The sequence below is a fragment of the Balearica regulorum genome, chromosome 6 (genome assembly GCF_011004875.1).
Source record: "Balearica regulorum gibbericeps isolate bBalReg1 chromosome 6, bBalReg1.pri, whole genome shotgun sequence".
In the NCBI taxonomy this organism is placed as follows: domain Eukaryota; kingdom Metazoa; phylum Chordata; class Aves; order Gruiformes; family Gruidae; genus Balearica; species Balearica regulorum.
This window is the reverse complement of record NC_046189.1, coordinates 37,814,749-37,835,282: the sequence shown is the minus strand read 5'-3', so window position 1 is coordinate 37,835,282 and position 20,534 is coordinate 37,814,749. Positions and strand designations below refer to the sequence as shown.

General features: G+C 39.6%; 1 protein-coding gene across 1 annotated transcript in view; it reads left to right on the top strand.

Annotated features, from left to right (window-relative positions):
- The window catches only part of LRP1B (LDL receptor related protein 1B), a 742,991-nt gene that overhangs the window by 157,054 nt on the left and 565,403 nt on the right, over nt 1–20,534 (top strand). The window contains exon 2 of the mRNA XM_075757248.1: nt 10,434–10,559. Within this exon, the coding sequence (XP_075613363.1) occupies nt 10,434–10,559 (126 nt within the window). The remainder of the gene's footprint in view (nt 1–10,433; nt 10,560–20,534) is intronic.

Sequence of the window (20,534 nt, the reverse complement as noted above, 5' to 3'; positions counted from 1 at the left end):
TGGTCGTCTCATCCTTTTATCAACTCAACTCTTCTCCCTAGTGTCAAAACTTTTGATACTTTTCTCCTTGTTTCCAAGGAGTAAATGGGCAGATGCGCTCATTAATCCCGCGTGTCGTTACTCCAGGCTCACATAACTCACCTGGTGCTATTCCCGCTGTCCTGTGTGGGATAATAAATCCAAGCAGGGTAGTTTCAAAACTTGTTTGTAGGTAGCTGGGTGACACTGGGCTGTTCTAGGTGATGCAATATGCACATATGTTGGCTATATTTTTACAAAGCAGAAAGGTACCTCGGAGATGAAGTCCATCCATTATTTTGATGTGATCCTTCTTTGTAACATTGGTGTTTTAGAATACAAGCTGCCCTTGTAAATACCATTTAAAATTTTCCAATGTAACTTTTTACTAAATATTACATCTTCCTACCTCTAAATAATATGCTTGCCTACTCAGATATTCACATTCAAGGCGTACTGACAGCAGCAGCTAAAATCACAATACATTGTTCTCTAGTGGTGTGAAAATTATTATTCCACGAATACATTTCTAAATTACACCTTAAATTATCAGTCTTGGATCATGCTATCAAAAAAAGTCAGACCTGAACTGCAGAAGATCACAATTTTAACTGCTTTCCTGACTGTTAAATTGCAATTAAGCCTATATTAAGCGACCCTTTGGTGTGCCATTGACTTAATTCTCACAATTTAACTTAGAACTGTTGATTGGAGTTATTTAAAATAATGGATATAACTTCAGTAGGGCCCAGCATAAATATGGAGCCATTGTAGGATTGACGTCAATTTTAAAATGATTTCTATGAAAAATAGACTTTATTTTTTTTTTTGTTGCAGGTTTCTAATGTAACTACCAAATTGTTAATATTTGTTCACAGCTCTTTTGGTGTTAAAGCCATGCTGTACGCAATTTGAATTGAATACTTAATCCCGGTAATAAGTCTCTCCTTCTAGCTGTTTATGTAGACTGTATTTAGAAAGGAGTTTTAGCTTGGTTTTCTCCTGGTTCTTTCATCCTTCCAATCATTGAGCTCAGTGTAAGGATATCTCACAGTCTTTAACCCCATTTCCCTGTATATTAATTATTCCAATGGAAAATGAACATGTATTAAACATATGCAGTTGCTTACAGTAGCAGATTTGGCTGTTTCATTTCATATAAATCTCTTGTTGCACAAAACAAAACCTTCGTATTTAAGATTTCTCTGGTCATTAAAATTGAATTATGTAATAGGCCTCCATCTGCTATCGAAACCTGTTCATCATTATTTCATGTCATTTTAAGTGGGATCGTTCTGAGACATGTTTAGTGACAGCAGGCTTGCCGCTCCTGACTACGAGAGTATAGCAGGACAGGGCTTCCTTCCTAGCTGCAAAAATACCTTAACATTTATTGTCTTCCAATAAGGTTTTCTCCAGTGTTGGTTCTCACTTCTCCTGTCTTGCCATCCTCCGTGTCATTATGTACTATATTTGTGTACTTAAATTGTGTGCCAGTTGGAAGTTCTTCCATACATCTCCCTCAGCCCATTACATTAATCGCTGTTGGGGGCAAAAAAAAGAACAACTCTGCTATCCATCAAGCTCGGCCACTGTCTCCGTGACACTGATCATGGTTAGCAGAGCCGTTAGTATTAAGTGATTGGCAATGGAACGGCAAAAGTGTGGGTAGGGAAGATGGATAGCCCCGTGTTGCTGCGCTGAAGGGTGAGCTGGAAGCGGCAATTTGGAGCTGGGTAAATATTATCTGATTGCTGTAATGACGGCTCGGCTGCCCGTTACGGCAAACGTTCTCTCTGTAAGAGTAGCTGAGAACTGGAATAGGTACGCTAAGGGGGACAGGATTTAAGAACTGCATTGATAACTACCTGCTAGATAGGTCTTACGAAACAAGACTGTGCCTTACATCGAAGGAGCTGGACTGGGTGACCTCACGAGGCCGCTGCTAGTCCTGCCTGTTTTGAGGTTCTATGAAGTCACCAATGACTCCCAGTTGTTCCTAAAGCACGCGGGTGGGAGAGAAGGGCAAAAGGCAATAACAGAGTATATGAACTCTTGGGATTTTTTTTGAACAAACCATTTGGTTGCTGGAAGACTGTACAATCTTGGGATTAAACTATCTGGTACGGTATTGAAAACGTAATTTTTGGCAAAAGCAACAAAACTTGTCCTTGAGGCGTAAACCAAGCAAACCAACCCCCAGTGATAACACTGCCTCAGCATCCTGCTCCAGGGCAATATAAGAGAAGGCAAAGACAACAGTTCAGTCCAGATTCTTTACAGTTCCTTCCATGCTCCTTTGGGGTTTTTTGTCCTTTAATATAACTTGCTGATTATAGTTCCTTTTCTGTTTTTTCAGTATGACTTTGTTTTCCCATTGTACCATCGTCTGAATTACCTATATCTTACCTAGCTGTATGTTTTCTTTATTACGTTATCTGCACTTTAAAACAAATCTTAAAAATATACTTTTATTCAAAGTGATGATAAACAGAAAGGAATTTTTTTTTTATCCCCACAGTGTTCCTGATATCTTTAAATATTGCAACAGTTTAGTATGTGCTTTTTCTTCCCTGCTTGGGCAGATGTCATTCTATTAGAGTTTAAAAAATTCAAAGGAAATGCTTTTGTTATGTTTTACATGGTAATAAAACTACTGAATTAAAACAATGACATCATTGATTACCCTTTGATATATGAAATTTATCTAAATTAATTATCTTTCAGTGTTTGTTAAAAAAGTTAGTATGTGAAAATTCACAATGATAGAACATCTGCTCAACGGAGGACTTATCAAAGGTATTGTAATAAGCTATGTAATGAATGTTTTCAGCTTTCAAAAGAGAAAATATTGTGTATGGCATTTATTTAAATAATTTGTCTCTAGTCAGGATTTCCATCTTACTTTAAGAAAAAGAAGCAATTTTGCCCTGAAAATACTACAATTAAATTTGGAAGCTTTACAACTAGCAAGTTAATAGTATAACTGGGAAATATTTAAGTTAAAACAGCTAACACAGTGAGTAGATGAAAAAGATTCATTTGAAGCCCTGCTCAGGGGCACAGTAAGTGGCGCACTGCGTCGAATTGGGTTTGAAATCGGCTCAGGGTGACTTGTTCTCAGTCCCAATCCTTCTGCTCATTTCTTCTGCTTTTCAGGAGTTTGTCTTTTCAGACCCGTTTGAGATTTGATCCTGGGAGTAGCTGAAAGCCTTAGTCTTTTCTCTGTTGAGCTTCCTGAAGAAGCAGCAAGCGTGTGTACAAAAATTATTACGCAAGTTATCTCTTTTACATGTGAAAGTTCATGTTGCTTATCGACGTGTATACTTGGATTAGGAAGCACATAATGGATAGGGTGTCCTGTGAAGGTTCCTGCCGAGATCCTCACCATTCCTTATAAAGACTAATTTTTTTATTTATGTAATTTTTTTTAAGTCTTCTGTTGCAACCATTTCCTGCAATGAGCAAATGAAATGATAATATTATGAACAGACTATGATAGCACAGACCAAGGTGGAGAGGCTCAGAGGTGTTCATGTTCCGTATAAATGGTTTCTTCAAAGACATTTTGCTCTTTGACATGGGAAAGAGAGAAGACTTATTTCGGTGGAAATCTTTGAGGGCTTTCCACAAATGAGTGCATTTTTGCTCCTGTTCACCCTGGCACTGTCTAACTGTCAGCAGCTGAAAGGGCACATTGTTGACTCTGTTACGGGCCTTGTCATTCTTCATACCTAGGGGGGATAAGTGATGGTCACTTTGACCCTCCGTCCTGACATTAACATTCAGTCTAAGTTTGGCTGTTTGGAAAGAAGGACAACTTCACCCTGGGGAGCTTGGTTGCATGTTTCCGGCGGTTTTCAAGGAGGTAAAAGATAATTGTGAAGAACTGGTTCGTAGGGAGCTTGTTGGGACCTCAACTTCCTTTCTATATAGGGCTACTTGGAGTAGGGATTGGCAAATGACAAGATTACAGGTAATGTTTTTCTATTAGTATATTTCTATTGTATTAAAGAAGGCATCTGGCTATTCTGTAGTATTCTTGTGTCATTAGAGAACATCACTATCATGTCATTTCGTAGTTTGCTGAGATACGTATGATTGTGTGACCCTTCACTGATTAGGTAAAAATTGTCTCAGGAATATTTGGGTCTTTCTCATTATCTGAATATTTCTTAGATTTCTCTATCCATAAAGTGTGCCAAATTAAGGCTGAATAATAACTGTCACTGGTTCAAACCCACAGGAGGGGATGCGGGGTCAGCCCCCTTAATAGAAATACTTTTTTGTCAAAGGAAGAGGAAAAAGGAGAGGAACGAGGCTGACCCTAGACTTACCACCTGCCCACCTCCAGAAATACTTCAGGATTCGTACAAAGCAGTGCATGTTTCTAGTCTTCTCATTAATACTGGTCTCTAACAGTGTTTGCTTAACTTGATTCATAAGTTATAGTAGCACTGACCCCTGAAAAATATGAAGAATTATTACAGCTGTGTGATGTAAATAAGGAATTTGAGCGTAAATATTTATGGACTAGGTTATGGGCTGAGAAGTATGATGTCTGATGTCAATCAGAGGACGGACCAGACTCTAAACAAGATGTCTGTGACCTCGTTGGGGGGAAGATGTACAGGCGGAGCAAAGCGTTTAAGGACATGTAGCACAAACTGACCATAGGGTGCTCTTAGTGACTGGTACCTGTCCATGTGCTTTGCCTGTGGATAAAGCAGTTAGTTGATTTGTAAGTGGTAACTAATATGCCAGGAACTGAATAAATACACATAAAACATATGTATTATTCCTGTTTAGGAATGCTATATACGTTTGAACAAACACACAGCTGGTTAAGCCGCTTTTCACCACAGAAGTACAAATCTAGTAGATCTTGAGAGAGATTTTTGGATCCTGTGAAAGAAACTTTCCTCTCTGAACGCAGCGTTGTGCTGGACTGGGTGGGACAGAAAGAAAAGATAACTTTTTTTAATGCTCTGAATGTAAAACTCTGTTTACTGTTTTGCAATACTTAGCCCAAGGATTTTGTCTGTAGTTTAGTGCAGCTCAAACGTAAACGTTATACTGTATGCTGGGCTCTAAAAATGTAGATTTAACTCAAAAGGTATGAAAAGTTGGAAAAGGATTATATAAGAGCCTGGAAAGTCCTAAGTAGGAAGTGCTGTGCATGCTCTTTCTTCCCATCTCCGTTTCAGTTAGAGTAATTTAGGTTTTAGCATATGATAAATTCCATCATAAATTACTACTGGAGTATACTTTTCAACTTTTGAGTAAATTTTGCAGAAATTAATCCTCAAACCCTTCCATGTTTCAGGGAAAGATCAAAGAAAATCCCAAATGGAAAACATGCTTTTGAGAGGCAGGGGGGAAAAAAAAAAATGAGTTTTTAAGCTCTTGTAATGAAGATAACTTAATTAAAATCAAAGGAAAACTAATTAAGAACTTTAAAGTGCAAGGTTTTTGGTTGCATAATAACCCTGAAACATGGCAGAATGGATTTATTATCATCGGTAGAAGTTTCTGGTCGTGCAGACAGGTGACGCAGTCACCAGTGGATCCGAGTGAAGATGTACTGCTGGATTACGGTTTTCTGACTGCTCTTATCAGCCTCTCTGCTTTTACTTAGTTTTCCTGCTCTTTTGCTTCTGAAAAAAAATTGCTATTTTTGCAGGCAATTCCCCTTCTTTCCTGGGACTTTTGTCTGGGTCTGCAGTTGGGGACAAACCAGCTGAGCACCTGTATGTGTTTAGTTTTTTATTCATGGTTTTCATGGTTCTTTCCTTGATCTTGCCCTTCCCAAATGGAAAAGAAAAGCATGTTTTGCATGCGCATCCCCCCCTATTCTGTGTGCACCTCTTCCTGCCCTTTTCCTTTCTTGAAAAAGGAGAGGAAAATGAAAATTGCAAAATTTTTTGTTTCACTTGAACCATGGTAAAAATATCTTTTCTTTTTTAATGAGTGCAGAATTTAATGAAATTGAAATAATGAAACATTCTTACTTGAAGTTAATCCTCAAATATTTTTATAAAATCTATAAAAAAATATGTAATGAGTATCTTTTATCCCTAAGCATTCATTAATATAGTGCTATATCCTATCATTCAATAGCTCCTGTTTGAGTGTGGGTTTTGGATTCGTTTGCACGTGTGGTTTTTATGAGTATTTAGTGAAAGCCCAACGAGCATACTCCCTACTATATTGGATCAAGACTTTATTAGACTGAATTTTGTTCACTTTGAAGAGTGTTGCCATATGGGAGACTTGAGGCTCTCAGGCGCTTTTAGCAGACGGAGATCGAAGTGCTCTGAGGACAGCGCACCCAGCGATGGCCGCCTGAGCGGGGTGGTGCGGTCACCTGGGCTGCGACGGAAGCCTGGCAGACCCGCAGAGCGCCCAAGCGATGGACTTCTGAGAGCGAGGACACCGCTGACGCCTGCAGGGAAAAGCAATTCCAGAAATACAACAGCTTCTCTGTGCGTCTGGTTCCTTGGCGAAGGCAGATATTAATTAGATTCACAGCGAATCATTTACATTCTTGTGATAGAGCTGAAGAAGCACTCAATTATATAAATGTTATCTCCTGTATAGTTCTTTTCAAGAACCCTGTTGACCTGCTTTTCATAATTGCATTCCCTCAAATAAGGAGGATTCAGATACCTTTGACCTCTACCAGTCAATGCGATCACGGACAGTGATCTTTATCCCTCACCGTTTAGGAGCTGAATACATGTTTACAGAGGCAACTGCCTTATTAAACTTGGATCGTTCCTGTTGTAGGCAGACATTGGCCACTGTCTCGTGTGCCGGGGTTTTGTGTATTTGTTTGCCTTTTCCCCCCAGCCAGTGTCTATTAACAGCATAATGGAATTTTTGTTTTCCAAGTTTACTGTCGTTGCATAAATTATAATTGTAATTACTTTTCTAATGGAGATTTTGAGCTTTGTTCTCTTAAAAAATATGCCTGTCTTAAAAAAAAAAACAACAAAAAAAACCCCCAAACAAACAAAAAAACAAAACCCAGAAAAAACCCAACACATTTTTGGCTCTAGAAACATTGACTTTAGAACAAAGGCACCGCTTTTTGGTTTTTTGGTTTTTTTTTTTTTGAAACTTTCCTTCTAAGAGGCATTGCCAGGTGTTTGCAACATAGGATAGGAGCGCTATCCTTAGGGAGGCAAAGCTTTCATTTACCCATAGAGAGATGATTTCTAACCATCTGCTCTGTATCTCAAAGAATTAGTATGTTAAAAATGTGAATTTTTCTCATCCGCTGGGAGCCTGCCTGTGCAGCACACACATAATACAGAAGGAAGCACTATGAGGAGAGATTTCACTGAAAAGAACTGTTTTCTTCACTTATAAGGCCATCTTAGATGACCGTTTTTAAGAAATGTTTTTTAAAAAAATCCCCACTAATGAGTGTGTGTTTATGATTAATTGGTTCAATTAATTTTGTAAAGATAGCAGCTGAAAATAAAGATAATTCTATAGATATGCAAAAGAAACTAGTTTGAAGAAACAGTTTCAGAGCCAAAACCCTGAGCTAATATTAAGCTGCTTTGAACAAGATCTATTTTTCAAAGCGTTTCAGTAGTTTTCTCACTCTACTAGGTTTTTCTTGAGATAGAGAATATAAAAAGCTTAGCTCTCCATAATTTCTGTCCTGTTGCATAAAATACAAACCAAGAACTTAATTGTATGGAAACAGCTAAATTATTTCAATTTTTAGAAAAAGTAGGAAAAAAGCCTTCTTTTTTTCCAAGCGTACCAGTTCAAAACTGAGCTATGTACAAAATAGCTTTTTACAACTTGTTTATGTCCAGTTAGTGAAGCTATTTGCATAATCTTTGTCCAAAATAAGAACAAATGTAGGATCTATTTGTGTAGATATATGTGACCATCTGCAGCTGTAGAAGAACCTGGTGCACTAACAGCCAAGGGATGATCACCTACAACTCACTGACTGCTGTATCCATATTCCTTAGAAGAAAAAAAAAAGAAAAAAAAAAGGCAAAAAAAAAAAAGCTTGATATCTTATTTGGCATCAGCAATCTACCAGTTTTTTGTGTCAGACTCTCATTGCCCTTGAGCGTGGTGAGAGGATGCTTCCCTATTCTGTATAGCTCCTCATTTGAATGCCATTTACTGGGGGTTTATGGAGTTACTCCGAGGTTTCCATCGGATTCCTGTTCATTACAGCTGGCAGTAGCGCTGTTCAGATGCAATTTGACTGGCAGTTGACACTGAGTGGTGAAAAGGGATTTTATCATGGGTAAAAATGTAAACCAGAAGGGACTGTTGCAGAGGAGAGAGGTCTTTAACAGTAGTGTGGCTTTACTGGTTGTCTTTCGCTCTGCTTTGTATTTTACTTTTCCAAGGGAGTGGTGTTAAGGACTATGCAGAATGGGGATCCTTCTTCCCTTACTGCTGGGGTTGCTTTGGTGATGGTCGCAGGACATGTAAACGACACCATTGATTTCTCCTTTTACTTGCCGAACTCCCTTCCTTTTTCTGACTTCTGAGATGGTTTTTCAAGAAGTGCTATCAAAGCAGGACCTTTAATCACCTCCCTGAAATATTTAAGCAAAACCACTTCCATGTGCATGTAAACTTACACTTTTAATTATACAGTCTCTCTTTTTTTTTTTTTTCAGAGAAGATAAACAGCTTAAACGACTGTTTATTGTTGAACCAAAGGCAAGGCATTAAAATACAGCACGATGCTTTGATTCCTACAGATATAGAAGCCATGCTGCAGGTAGTTTAAGCAGTATGATACATATCTACGTAATAGTTGCACCTTTCACAGAATCACAGAATGGTTGGGTTGGAAGGGACCTTAAAGATCATCTAGTTCCAACCCCCTGCCATGGGCAGGGACACCCTCTGCTAGACCAGGTTGTCCAAAGCCCCATCCAACCTGGCCTTGGACTTTGACTCATTTGAAACTGTAGCCATCAATAGTTTTATAGACTGACCTTGAAAAAGAGATGTGCGCATTTGACATGATAGGTTGATTGTAACAATGTGTTCCCATAGTTATTTCCTAGTGTAATAATACATAAATGATAAACCATGCCATGAGAGCTTTCCTCTGAAGCTCAGAGCCAGCTTTGCAGGCATGTTTAGAAACACATTTTACAGGGATTAGGCAACACAACATGTATATAGTGTCTGCAAAATACGTATTGTGTTCAGAAGGCCAGCTGAGATGTTCTGAGGAACGGTGTTTTTCTGTTACCGTGCTAATTGCTAGTTGACACATCAGGCTAAGAAGTGAATATTGTAATACTTCTTGAAAAATCGAAGCACTTCATCACAAGTTGTAGGTCTTTCAAGAGAGCAACTTGGTTCAGCGGGCACTGGAGTGAGCGGTGTACAGGGCACTGACTTACAGCCTGCTAACAGTGATAAGAAAGCAGTACCTGTATCTGCTGGCTTTCGGTATGAACTGAACCTATGGATAGAGCTACAAGTGGAACTGGGCTAAATCCTCTCTTATTTGTACCTGGGTTTATATCTTTGTAATAGCTTTGACTCCAGAGAAGTTACTTCTCACTTGTATCAGTGAAAAAATAATCAAGAAAGCTTTTCCCAGAGATCTGCAATGTAGCTTTGTGGAGGGCACTACTGTAATTTATATATTGATAAAAGGAATATCATACATTGCACAGAGGCTTTGTGAGCTTTAATTAATGTTAGAATAGTTTTACATTAATGATGGAGTTGTCTTGAGTTAATTAACTCTAGATCTCAAGGACATCAGACTTGGGTGGTTGAATCCAGCAGATAGTTTGGTGCCTCAGTGTTGACCTTAAATAACTAAATCCTTTATTTGCAAATTTGTCACATGAAATATAAAATAATTTTTATACAAAACCAAGATAGGATTTGGTCATTAAAATATGTACCTAAAGAAACAGTAAAAAAATCTATTATGTTTCTTGAAAAAGACCTTTGCTTACAAAATTAGACCCTTGAAAGTTTGTTGTTTTTTTTTTACTTGAAACAATTTGAAAATATTTTCTGGGGCAGGGAAGGAAAACTGCTGATAATATGAAATTAAAGCTTGTCGGTTTCTGTCTAATGAACAAACTTCCTTCATGGTGATATAGAGAAAAATAGAATTTTGTAATATTCTATTTCATAGAGATAGTTTATGCGAATGCTGTTCATGTCTGGTTGGAACGGTTATGGGATGCTCCCATTGAAGCACTGCAGCTGGATGGAAGGGCTCTGCAGCCTAAGTCAGGGCATTGCCATTACATGTCTCTTTAAATTATTACTTCACATTGTTTGCTTAGATTTCTGACTTCAGAATCACTTTAACTTTTCGTTTTCATTGTGCCACTTTATTTTCCGTCATTTTTAATCATTGCATTCTAAACCATTCTCGTTTTCAGAACAACATCAGTTATGTGACGTAGGAGAGTTTCTGTGTCGCGATCGCGTGACTTGTGTCTCCCGACACTGGCTGTGTGATGGAGAGCCGGATTGTCCTGATGATTCAGATGAGTCTTTAGACACATGTAAGTAAAGAAGGTGCCACTCTTATTTTATCTTCCTTTTAACAGTAACGTTTATAGTTGCACTAACTGTACAATTGAAAGGATGGATTCTAGCTTTTAAAAAAAAAAAACAAACCTGAATATCAAGGGGAACAGGTTACATTCACTGTGTAGGTGAGAAACGAAAGAAATGGAGGAGATGGAAGGTGTTTTGTTCATGTGCCACTCTGTAATGAACGCCGTCGCCAGAGCATATGTTCCCCATGCTCTCACTGAGCTGTGGAGGGCAGAGGCAAAGTCAGAGGAAAAATGCATTCCTCTAGAATGGGGGGAGGTGGGGCGGAAAGGACTAATACAAAATGTTTTCAGTGAAAGTATGAAAAGCGTGCAAACATCAAAGGGAGGAATGAAAGAAGATGTAAAAACTGTGAGGGAGGAAGAAGCAAAGAAAGGAAAATGAGGGAAAGCTTTAATAAAACATGTTTAATTATAATAAAAGACCTTGTTTTTTGTTTTTTTTAACGTGGCTAAGAGCTTCTGAAGACCAGAGTAGCAACGTTACAGACTTTTTTCTTATCAACCTTGTAGACTGCTGATGAGGTGATATTAAATCTTAATGTTCCCTTGTTTCCTGCGTTCTGAGGAAAATGAGGGAATTTCCTGATTTTATCCCCAGGATAATCACTTAATGTAAGAGAAGAACCATGTATTTTGTATCAAAGCAATCAGGAAGGCTAGAAATGTGGTTTACTGCTAAAAGAAAATATCAAACATCAGACAGTATTTAGGAGTCTAGTCTTTAAAATGAGGGACAGAAATTCAAGATGTCTGGAAACCATTTCTGTCTGGGCAAACATTGCACCGATGATTGCGACCTTCCTGCTCCAGCGTTTGTTCTCTGGAACAGATAGGAAAATTTCCTCTGGGGCTGTGGTGAGGGTGCTCTGATTAACTGTCTTTGAAACACTTTGGGATTCTCAAAACCAAAATACTGCAGTTGGAAGCATCAGGTACAGTTAAGTTTTCATTGCTGCACTGATGATTGATTACCATGTCCTCTAACATTATATTTTCAAGCATAGTGTTAGTATGTGCAGTTAAAAGTTTTTCTACTACCTAATGAATATTGTGATAAGTGCACAAAAACGGTCACACACACAGGTTTTAATTTGCATCCTGATATTTAGCACGTAGTTCCTGATCCAGCAGCTTGCTGGATGCCTAGACGTTTTCCTCTCGAGAACTTCGCACGTTTGTTTTACTGGACCATGTAATCTGTGTTCAGTCATGCCATTTAAAGGCACGACATATTAAAAACATAAGCTTTGACATTTATTGGTGGCTTGAAGAAAGGGGAACGAGGTGGGAAAGCAAACCCACGCTCTTCCTGACATCAGCCAGTGTGGTCCTCTTGGAAGCACCTTCCCTTCTGCAAATGCTAAGTTTCTGTAAGATGCATTGCTTCAGCCGTCCCAAGTCACAGGTAGAGGTTAGCATTGCTTTTCTGGTTGTAGAGCAGGCAGATGTTTGAATCCTTATGCACAGTACAGTTTGTGTAGCCCTTTGGTGACGAGCTGCTGGTTAATGGGGAGCCTGGGCAGCACCTAACCATGCAGGCTGAGATGGTAATGGCGTTGGGTCTGGTGCCCCGTTTCACCCCTCCGGTTCAACTCAGCCCAGGGTGCTGCAGGACAACCAAGCGACAGCGCTGGGGTGCTGTGGAAACCTTCCTACATATTCGTTCGCGACTGTTTTGGTCTCGATGGTTCTGTATTTGCTTAGTCAGCATAATTTGCTGTCAAATGTGTTTCTTGAAATATGGGTATGTACTCTAGCTTCATCATTAGAGATGAATATAATGTGCCTGAGTTTTCCTGCTGCTATTTTGCGTGATGGTATCTGTAAGGAGTTATTAACTACCTTGAAAATATTCTTATGAAATATTTGAGGACTTTGTGGTGTTAATGTCAGGGACACAGCACCTTCCGGTTTTAGTGCACTGAGTCATGTGTCTGTTTATAGATGAAAGCAGCCTCTATTTGTCAGTGCTTTGCTGACTTACGTACGGTGAATTATTTGGTGTAGCCTGACAGATATTGCTAGTTGTTCCTATAGCCATAAACAAATGGAGTTTGATTGATTTTCTGTGGATTTGTGCCTAGTAATAGGGTTTTCTGGGTTCTAATAACGTGCAAGCATTGATCAAAGCTTTTCCTGCAAGTGGAAGTTCTTAACTTCTCTCCCATGAGGATTTCAAGGTGTCTAAAAGGAGAGAAATTCTCATGCTGCAGCTTTTTCCCATGGTGAGAATATGAATATTAGTATCATCACTGAGCCATCTATTTGCAGAAAACTTTTAGGAATTAAATCTCTTTGTGGCCTCTCTCCTGATGGCATTGTAACCAGGTTTTGCAATAGAACCTGATTAGGCTGTACAAACACGGTATGACTGTATCAACTAATTCCCTCAGGAATCCATCTGAAATCGTACAATCTAGTCCCTTTATTAGTGTTAGTGAAGAGATCTAGGATTGGACAGACAGAAGAAAAAGGTGGCATTCTTAGTTACTGCTGAATTCAGTCTCTGCATTGGCAAGAGGCTGGGGCAGGGCTTTATGCAGGCACAGCTTCATGGGCTTCCAGGGAGCTGATGGAGGTGTCCTGCCATGGCCTGTGCTCTTTGTCACCCATCTGTTCCCCTTCTACTTCCCATCTTCCACTAAATGGTCTCACAAATAGCTTTGTCAAACCAGAAGTGAATTCCTACGGCACCTATAGCTGTGTTCTCTTCTGTTTCTTGGCAGCTGTAATTCTTTCTGCTCTCGGTGGAGCTGCTGCTTTTTATAGTCCCAAAGAACCTGGCTCAGTAATTCGTAATGAATAATTTAGTGAACAAATTTTGTTGCTTTTCTGTTAGTGAGTTGTTTGTGAGAAAATTGATTTTAAAAAAATTGTATTAATAAAACTCTTGACCAAGTAATTTCTACCCTTTCTTGGGTGTTAAGTTTCTAGGTTGTTCATAAGGTTTTTGCAAATAGTCAGGATTCAAAAATCAATTTACTTAACCTAATCGGATGATGTTAGGTTCTTCAGTAGGCTAAATCAGCAAGCTCACTTGAAATCAATAGAAGTCTATCAGGTGCCCCAGAATCTGGCCAGACATCTTTGACTTTTACAGATAGCTGTTGGTCTGGAGGTTGATGCAAATGTTTAGAGGACTTCCTTACTGTAAAGCGGGGGGGAGGAAGCTGTCTATACACTCATTGGCCAAACTATTTTGGTGGGACAATTACAGAAATCAAATATACAGCTGAAAAGCATAGAGTTTACACAAGGTTGTCACTATTTTTGGTTTTTAATGACAAGTGTCTGTTCACCGTTACCTGCTTTAGGCACTCAGTAGTCGGAAATGTCTATTTAATACTGTTTTTCTTGGGGGTTTTTTTTGGGTTTTGGTTTGGGTTTTTTGGTAATTTTACCCTTCTTGCCACTAGTATTGGTCTTAAGCTGTAAGCATTTGCCTACCTCAGCAACGTTTATAGGGGCTTAAGTAGAGAAGGTCACTAATTGTATCTCAAATACCCGGTTTAAAACATTGTCATTTTCGTGTACGAATGTGTGTTGTGTTGCACAGTTGTACCTCTGAATAACATACTCATCTGTAAATAAGCCATGTGGTTGCCCGAGGAATATTGATGGTTCTGAAATCTAGATGTTTGATTTGATGTACTATTACCCAGTTTCCTCTTTAGCCTCCTACTAACAGGGCTGAGGTCTAAAAGATAGAGTGGCAAATTACTCCATCCATTTAGTACTTAAGGATTTTTTTCGAGTTTGCAGCTTCAGAATTAGCCTGGTTTGCATATTTTCTAATCTCAGTTCACAAACTCCTCTCTGTCAGAATGCATTGTGCTAAGGCAAGGTGAAACAAAGGAGCAGGAAAAGAAATTGTTTATTTTCTGTAGCTTCCATCTGGAATGGTACACATTGATTGTGTTTGGTTTTTATAATGCTAGGTGCAGCAGCAGTTCCAGCAAGGGCTGGTTTATTTTCTCTCAGCCATGAAGTAGAGGAAGATGCTATAACTTGCCCTATGAAGAGAGACTTGAGGTCTGGCACAAGTACACCCTGAGCTCTTTTCATATCATTCCGTGGCATGTTGCAGGCAGCAGTGCTTTGATATATAGCACAGTTACCCATTAGAACCATCTATGACCCTAAGTATTGCTTGAATATCATGAATATCTTATGAGAGGAGAAAAAATACACAGTACAATATGAGATCTACTACTACCTAGACATGAAAGTACTTCACACTCAGTTTTGTTAGCAGCATCAAAATTCTGAAAACAATTCACTCTGCCAGACGGCAATTCCATCTCTTGTATTGTCCGTGACTGCACTTTCTTTGTTATCCTGGCATTCTTGTTCTTGTATTTGAGCTTTCTTAAATGGTATCCAAATGGCTGTTTGAATACATGCCACTCACACAATTTATTTGTAGCTGACTGGTCCTGAGTTGAACGGACCCCAGTTTCCATTAACAAATCATCAAGTCTGAATGGTCGCTGTCTCTAGAAGTTTGGTAGATGTAGCCTTATCATAACGTGTTGAAATTATCTCTGATGATAATCTTTCTCTGGGATTTTGAGGGAATGTCATTTTCTATAATCGTGATTAAACTGAAGTTGGAGGAGCAAAAGAAAGGCAGCAACCAGAAATACCTTGTTTAAAAGCTTGAGTCTCACTTTGTGTGCTAAAATAGCTTATTTCATTCTCTGGTTGCTAATTATGTGAGACTAGTTTCACAAGCTTAAAAATTGTTAATTGGGTGCCTCAATTGTAGTTCTTTTACCAGCAAAGGATCAGATAATTGGATGCCATGTTGCTCCTGTGGTATGAAACAATAAAGATAAAATTTCCTAAAGCTCCTAATTCTTTTATGAGTACATTCATTGAAATTCAATAGAAGCCAGGTTCCCAAACCACTCTTAAGTAGCTTTGGAAAATCCCAGATCAATAGATAACTTGCATACATTGAAGATGAGCTGCCACGAGGCTGTTGAAGGTAAAGGAAGAAAACACTGGATGTGAGGGAAAAAATGTGGTCTTGTGTTTTCACTCTGTAATTTTTGCTGGATGCAGTTACTATTGAACAAGGAATCTGCTACATAAAATACCTGCTTACACCTATTCTTCAGCCAGATACTTAACCGTGTTAATGGTCATTTTAATTTAAACTGCTTTGTGTGAGCTGATGAATGTGTACTCACTTTTTCTCTCTGAATCAGGATCTTTCATATCAGTAGCGTAAAACTTCATTTCTAAAGCTCTTGTAGCAAATGAACCACAACAAAATTACAAATGTCAACAAATTTTATGAAACTGCTGCTAGTTTACATAAAATGAAGTTAAATGCTTAATGCAGCAATACAATATTGCCATGCTTTTATGTTAGCTGGTGAAAAGAAGTGCTTCTGACACAGCAAGATGGATGTTTTGAAGTAGGATTAACTTTCCTGATACCATTTTTATTGATCTGGAAGAAAACACACTTCCCACTGAGGGTCTCGTTGCAGTTTACCCTGGCAAAGCTACTGTGGTTGTAACCACTGGTAAAGAAAAGATGTATAAAGACTTATATATGATGGCTGGTGTTTTGGCCATCCTATTTTCTGGTGTGTAGCCCCTCAGCTCTGCTGTGCTTGATCCCGTTGAGATGGTTTGGTGTTATCTGTCCCCTTGCCCTGTACTGAGCATCTGCGTGACTGCTGCCTGGCATTCAGCTTCTGACCTCATCCTTCTCCTTACTCCATCGCTGGAGAAAACCGCCGTGCACGGCCCCTCCAGGAAAGGTCATTTTGCTGGTGTGATGGGATCGCTGATGTTCTGGTAGTTAACGGAATATTAGAGCAAACAGTCTGGAAAGGATGAATGTTGATGGTGCTCATACCCTCTAAGCCTTTTGGAAAGGTTATCGAGAAGCACCCCGGTGAGACAAATCCTGTGCTGCAGCTGATCTGGAGCTCAGGTTGTTCCTTGGTGGTGTGGTGATGCCCGGTTGTCTTCCTGAGGGGTTCGTACTTTGGGGATGTTCCTACGTTATTTCTCACTGCTAATTCTGTGCCTTTTCCCTCTGGTCCGCCCCATCTTTGGGTGCAGGGGAGCATTTGTCTAGGGCCAGGGAATAACCTTTATGTGTCTGCACTTCTGTCACAGCCAGCATATTAGCAATGGTATTGAGGCCCTAGAGAACATTTAGAGGCAATTCCTTTTTATAATTTCCCAACGGATGGTAATACTGCTTCTGAGACATAAGCACATCGGCAAATTACTGGAATACGTGCGTTATCCTTCTGTGACTAAAACTAGTTCATTCATTTTGTGTGAGTGACTTTGAATACTCTGTGTGATTAAACATATGGCTGTGGCCCTACTATGGAACTTAACATTATCATTATTATTAATTGGACTTGTACCAGGTGTGCGTGTCTGGGTGTGCATGTCCGGGTGTTGGCAGCCAGGGCTCCGAGGGCCTCTGTGAGGAGAAGCCGGGGCCGCCCTGTGCCAGGCAGTTCCGCAGGGGCTCCCAGGGCAGGGCGCAGCTTGGCCTGTCAGCAGCGCTGGTGGCACTTCTGGGAAAATGCCCTTCTGAAAGGGCAAAACACTGTGGGGCACTGGGGAGTGAGGGAACAAACAGCCCCGTGAACACGCAGGCTGGAGGAGGACGGTGGAGGTGCTGCGGGTGCCGGAGCAGATTGCCTTGCAGCCTGTGGAGAAACCGTGGAGGAGCAGGTGGGTATTCCCTGAGGAAACTGTGACCCATGGAGAGAAGCCCACTCTGGAGCAGGTTCTCCTGGCAGGGTCCGCAGTCTGGCTCCAAATTAAATTAGTCCTCCCATACTCGAGTGTGTTTTGCCTGTGGCAGTAACTGGTGAGTGATCTCCTTGTCTTTGTCTCGAGCAATGAGCTTTGTCATCTTATTTTCTCCCACATGCTGCTGAGGAGGGGGAGCAAGAGAGTGGCTGGGTGGGTATCTGGCAACGGGCCACAGTTAACCCACCACAGGACAATCTCTGTCTGATCCCGGTGGTGTCTGTGGCTATACAGCCCATATACAGATCTAAACTTTCAGTGAATGAAGGCCAAGCAAACGTGTTGGTGTACCACTGAATGCTGGTACAGCGCTGAACACAAGCTGATGGATCCCACCAGAAGGAGGTTATATGGCTTTTGCTTGGAGCTGCATTGCATTCTTCCATCTGAAGTATGGAATGACTAAGCTTGTGTCTGCTTTTAATTAATTTATTTTTTAAAAAATAATAAAGGGTGGCTCGATGTATCCATGATAACTATGGGAACTGGAGTAGGATAGGAAGATCAGATCCACAAAAGGGAGCGTTTGAAAGGATAGATAACAAAGTGCTTGGGGAATGCCATGGTACACTGAACACCTATTGTATGTATCATATACCCTGTCAGCCAGGTAATGCTGCGCGAGCTGAACACAAGGATCTTGCAAGAGCAAAGTGTAAGTCAGTCCAACTGGTATCAGATGTGTAGTGAGGCTCTTTCCTGGTGACTTGTCGGGCACTGATCTGTAAAGGGTTGGCAACAGGGGCTTGGCTTCAAGCAGCGTTCATTTTGTAGGGGGCTGCAGTTCCAGGTTTGTGAATAAAAAATATTTTTTTCTTAAAAGATTGTTTTGAAAGTGACATGCTACAGTCAGGTAGACATCGGAACTTGGTAGGGAATAGAATTACTTGTTTCTCCTAATTTATTTTGTAAAATTATTTTAAAGACTAAAATCATTCAATAACTCCTTTTTTATAGTTTATTTTCTCTTCTGTGTACTCGGGTTTCCAGTCTGAATGTTCTTTCACATTGTCCTTTACATAGTCCGTATACCCAGTCCTGTTTCAGCTAAACATAATTGCCTTAAAAAAAGTAGTTGAAGACTTTGCAATAGATTTTGATTATCATTCTGAAATTAGTGTGTTATATATGCAGATATTTAAACAATTATTTACAACTTACCAATATAAATAGTTACATTAACTTTTATTATAGGCTAATAGGTTTTTGTAAGGGTAGCTCATTTCTGGTTTACTAGTAACGATTCACGCCTTGTAAATTTGTAGTGGGAGATCTGTGTGGTGCACAAAAAGTTTAAGGAAGAAAAATTCCTTTGATTTTTAAATTCCTTGAGCTTATAATATGAAATGATCTTTAGACAAGATTTTCCCTTGTACTCAGTAAAGTGCTAGAGTTTATGTGACCTTCTGAGTACACACAATGCAGCATTAGATTTCTTTCTGCCTTTCCACATGGGGCAAATTTTTCAAAATGCTTATTTATGAATTTGGGGGGTGGAGTAGTGGTGTCAAAATCACATAATCTTCAGTCTGTGTCAAAGATGATAACTACATGGGGTATCATGGTGTCGTTATTGCACAGAAACTTAGCATCTCTAGTAAGAGGTCCAGGTTCAAATAGGTGTAATTTCTGTAACTCTCTGGCTGCATATTTTCTTTTGGAATAAAATATGCAACAAGAAGTTCAGGATTGAAGGACTTAAAGGTCATTGTATCTCTCAGTGACATGGTCATTAGAAATCCTACCTTTTTTTTTTTTTTTTGTCTACGGCTGATTATCTTGTGCATGGTTTTCCAAAAGTGGTTCATGGGGAATTCAATTAAATGATTGCTGACAAAATGAGCCTCTTTTAAGGTCTGTGGAAACATGTAGGTATAATACAAGGCCAGGATGGAGCCTTTGAAGGATGATGCCCAATACCTAAAACTCTGAAACAGCTCATTTATGGATTAATTGCTTGCTAAAATTGCACTTCCTACACAGAAGCAGATCTAATGGGATATATACTCATAAGACAAGAAAATGAAAAGATCAATCTTTTGAAAAGCCTATAAAAGTAATTCATACTTTGACGAAGACTTTGTTTTCAAGTTTTTAGCCCAAAGCAATTTTATTTTCATAGCTACGCTATAAAGTACACCCACAAAAAAAGTGCACATGTGACGAGAGGAGATGGAAAGACTTGGCACAGTTTCTCTTTCATGAGATGGTGCTGGCTGTTAAGCCTGACCTAAGGACTACTTCCCCCCCCCCCCCCCAGCATCAACCTTCTGGACAATATTTGGCCACAAATATTACACGTTTCAGTGTTAATCACAGTTTGGGCATGGGCCACCTTTTAGGTACAGACGCAGTCCTCTGGTTTCACAGGAGGTGTGTGTGTCCTGTACTGTCCAGGCAGGAGACCCCAGTGAAGAGCTAAACAATAGCACTGTGGTGGAAAGAAGCTGCACCAGTGAGTCTCTAAGATACACTGGAGCAAAAAATGTCTCTGCCTGAAAAAGTGGGGCAGTAACTGATCATTAGGCAGGTAATGGAGAGAAAAGATGTGAGTTTGCAGCATGGTATTTTTGTTTGGTTGTTTTTGGGGTTTTTTTTTGAAGGTCTTTATTTAGTTTGATATGTACTTCGTTTAGTTTTACGTGTACTGATTTGAACTTTTTTCCATGATGTTTTTGTCCTTGTTTCCATGCACATTTGCAATCCATTTAATTTGAATTCTCCATGTTGTGTTATTTTTCGTCTGTCATCATCCTAAACAGATTCCCTTTCCCCTCTCAGAGACCTCATCCTTTTCTCTTCACTGATGTCCTAGTTCTTTTCCTTCATTTTATGTCTCAATTTTTATCTTCCCATTAACCGTCCTTTGTCTCTCGCTGTCTTGTCATACTCATACTACTGCTATTCAATAGTCAGCATCAGGAAAAGAGAGTATTTTGGGAAATGGGGAATGTACCTTAAGCAGGATAATTCAGCCAAATATCAAGATGATTGTGAGAGCTGTCATTGCACTCTCTACCAGGAACAGCTTTGGTAAAAGAGAGGAAGAGAAATTACTGTGTCACAGCATTGTCTATTGATTAGGCATTGATAAAATTTAAAAACATATTTAGAAAAAAA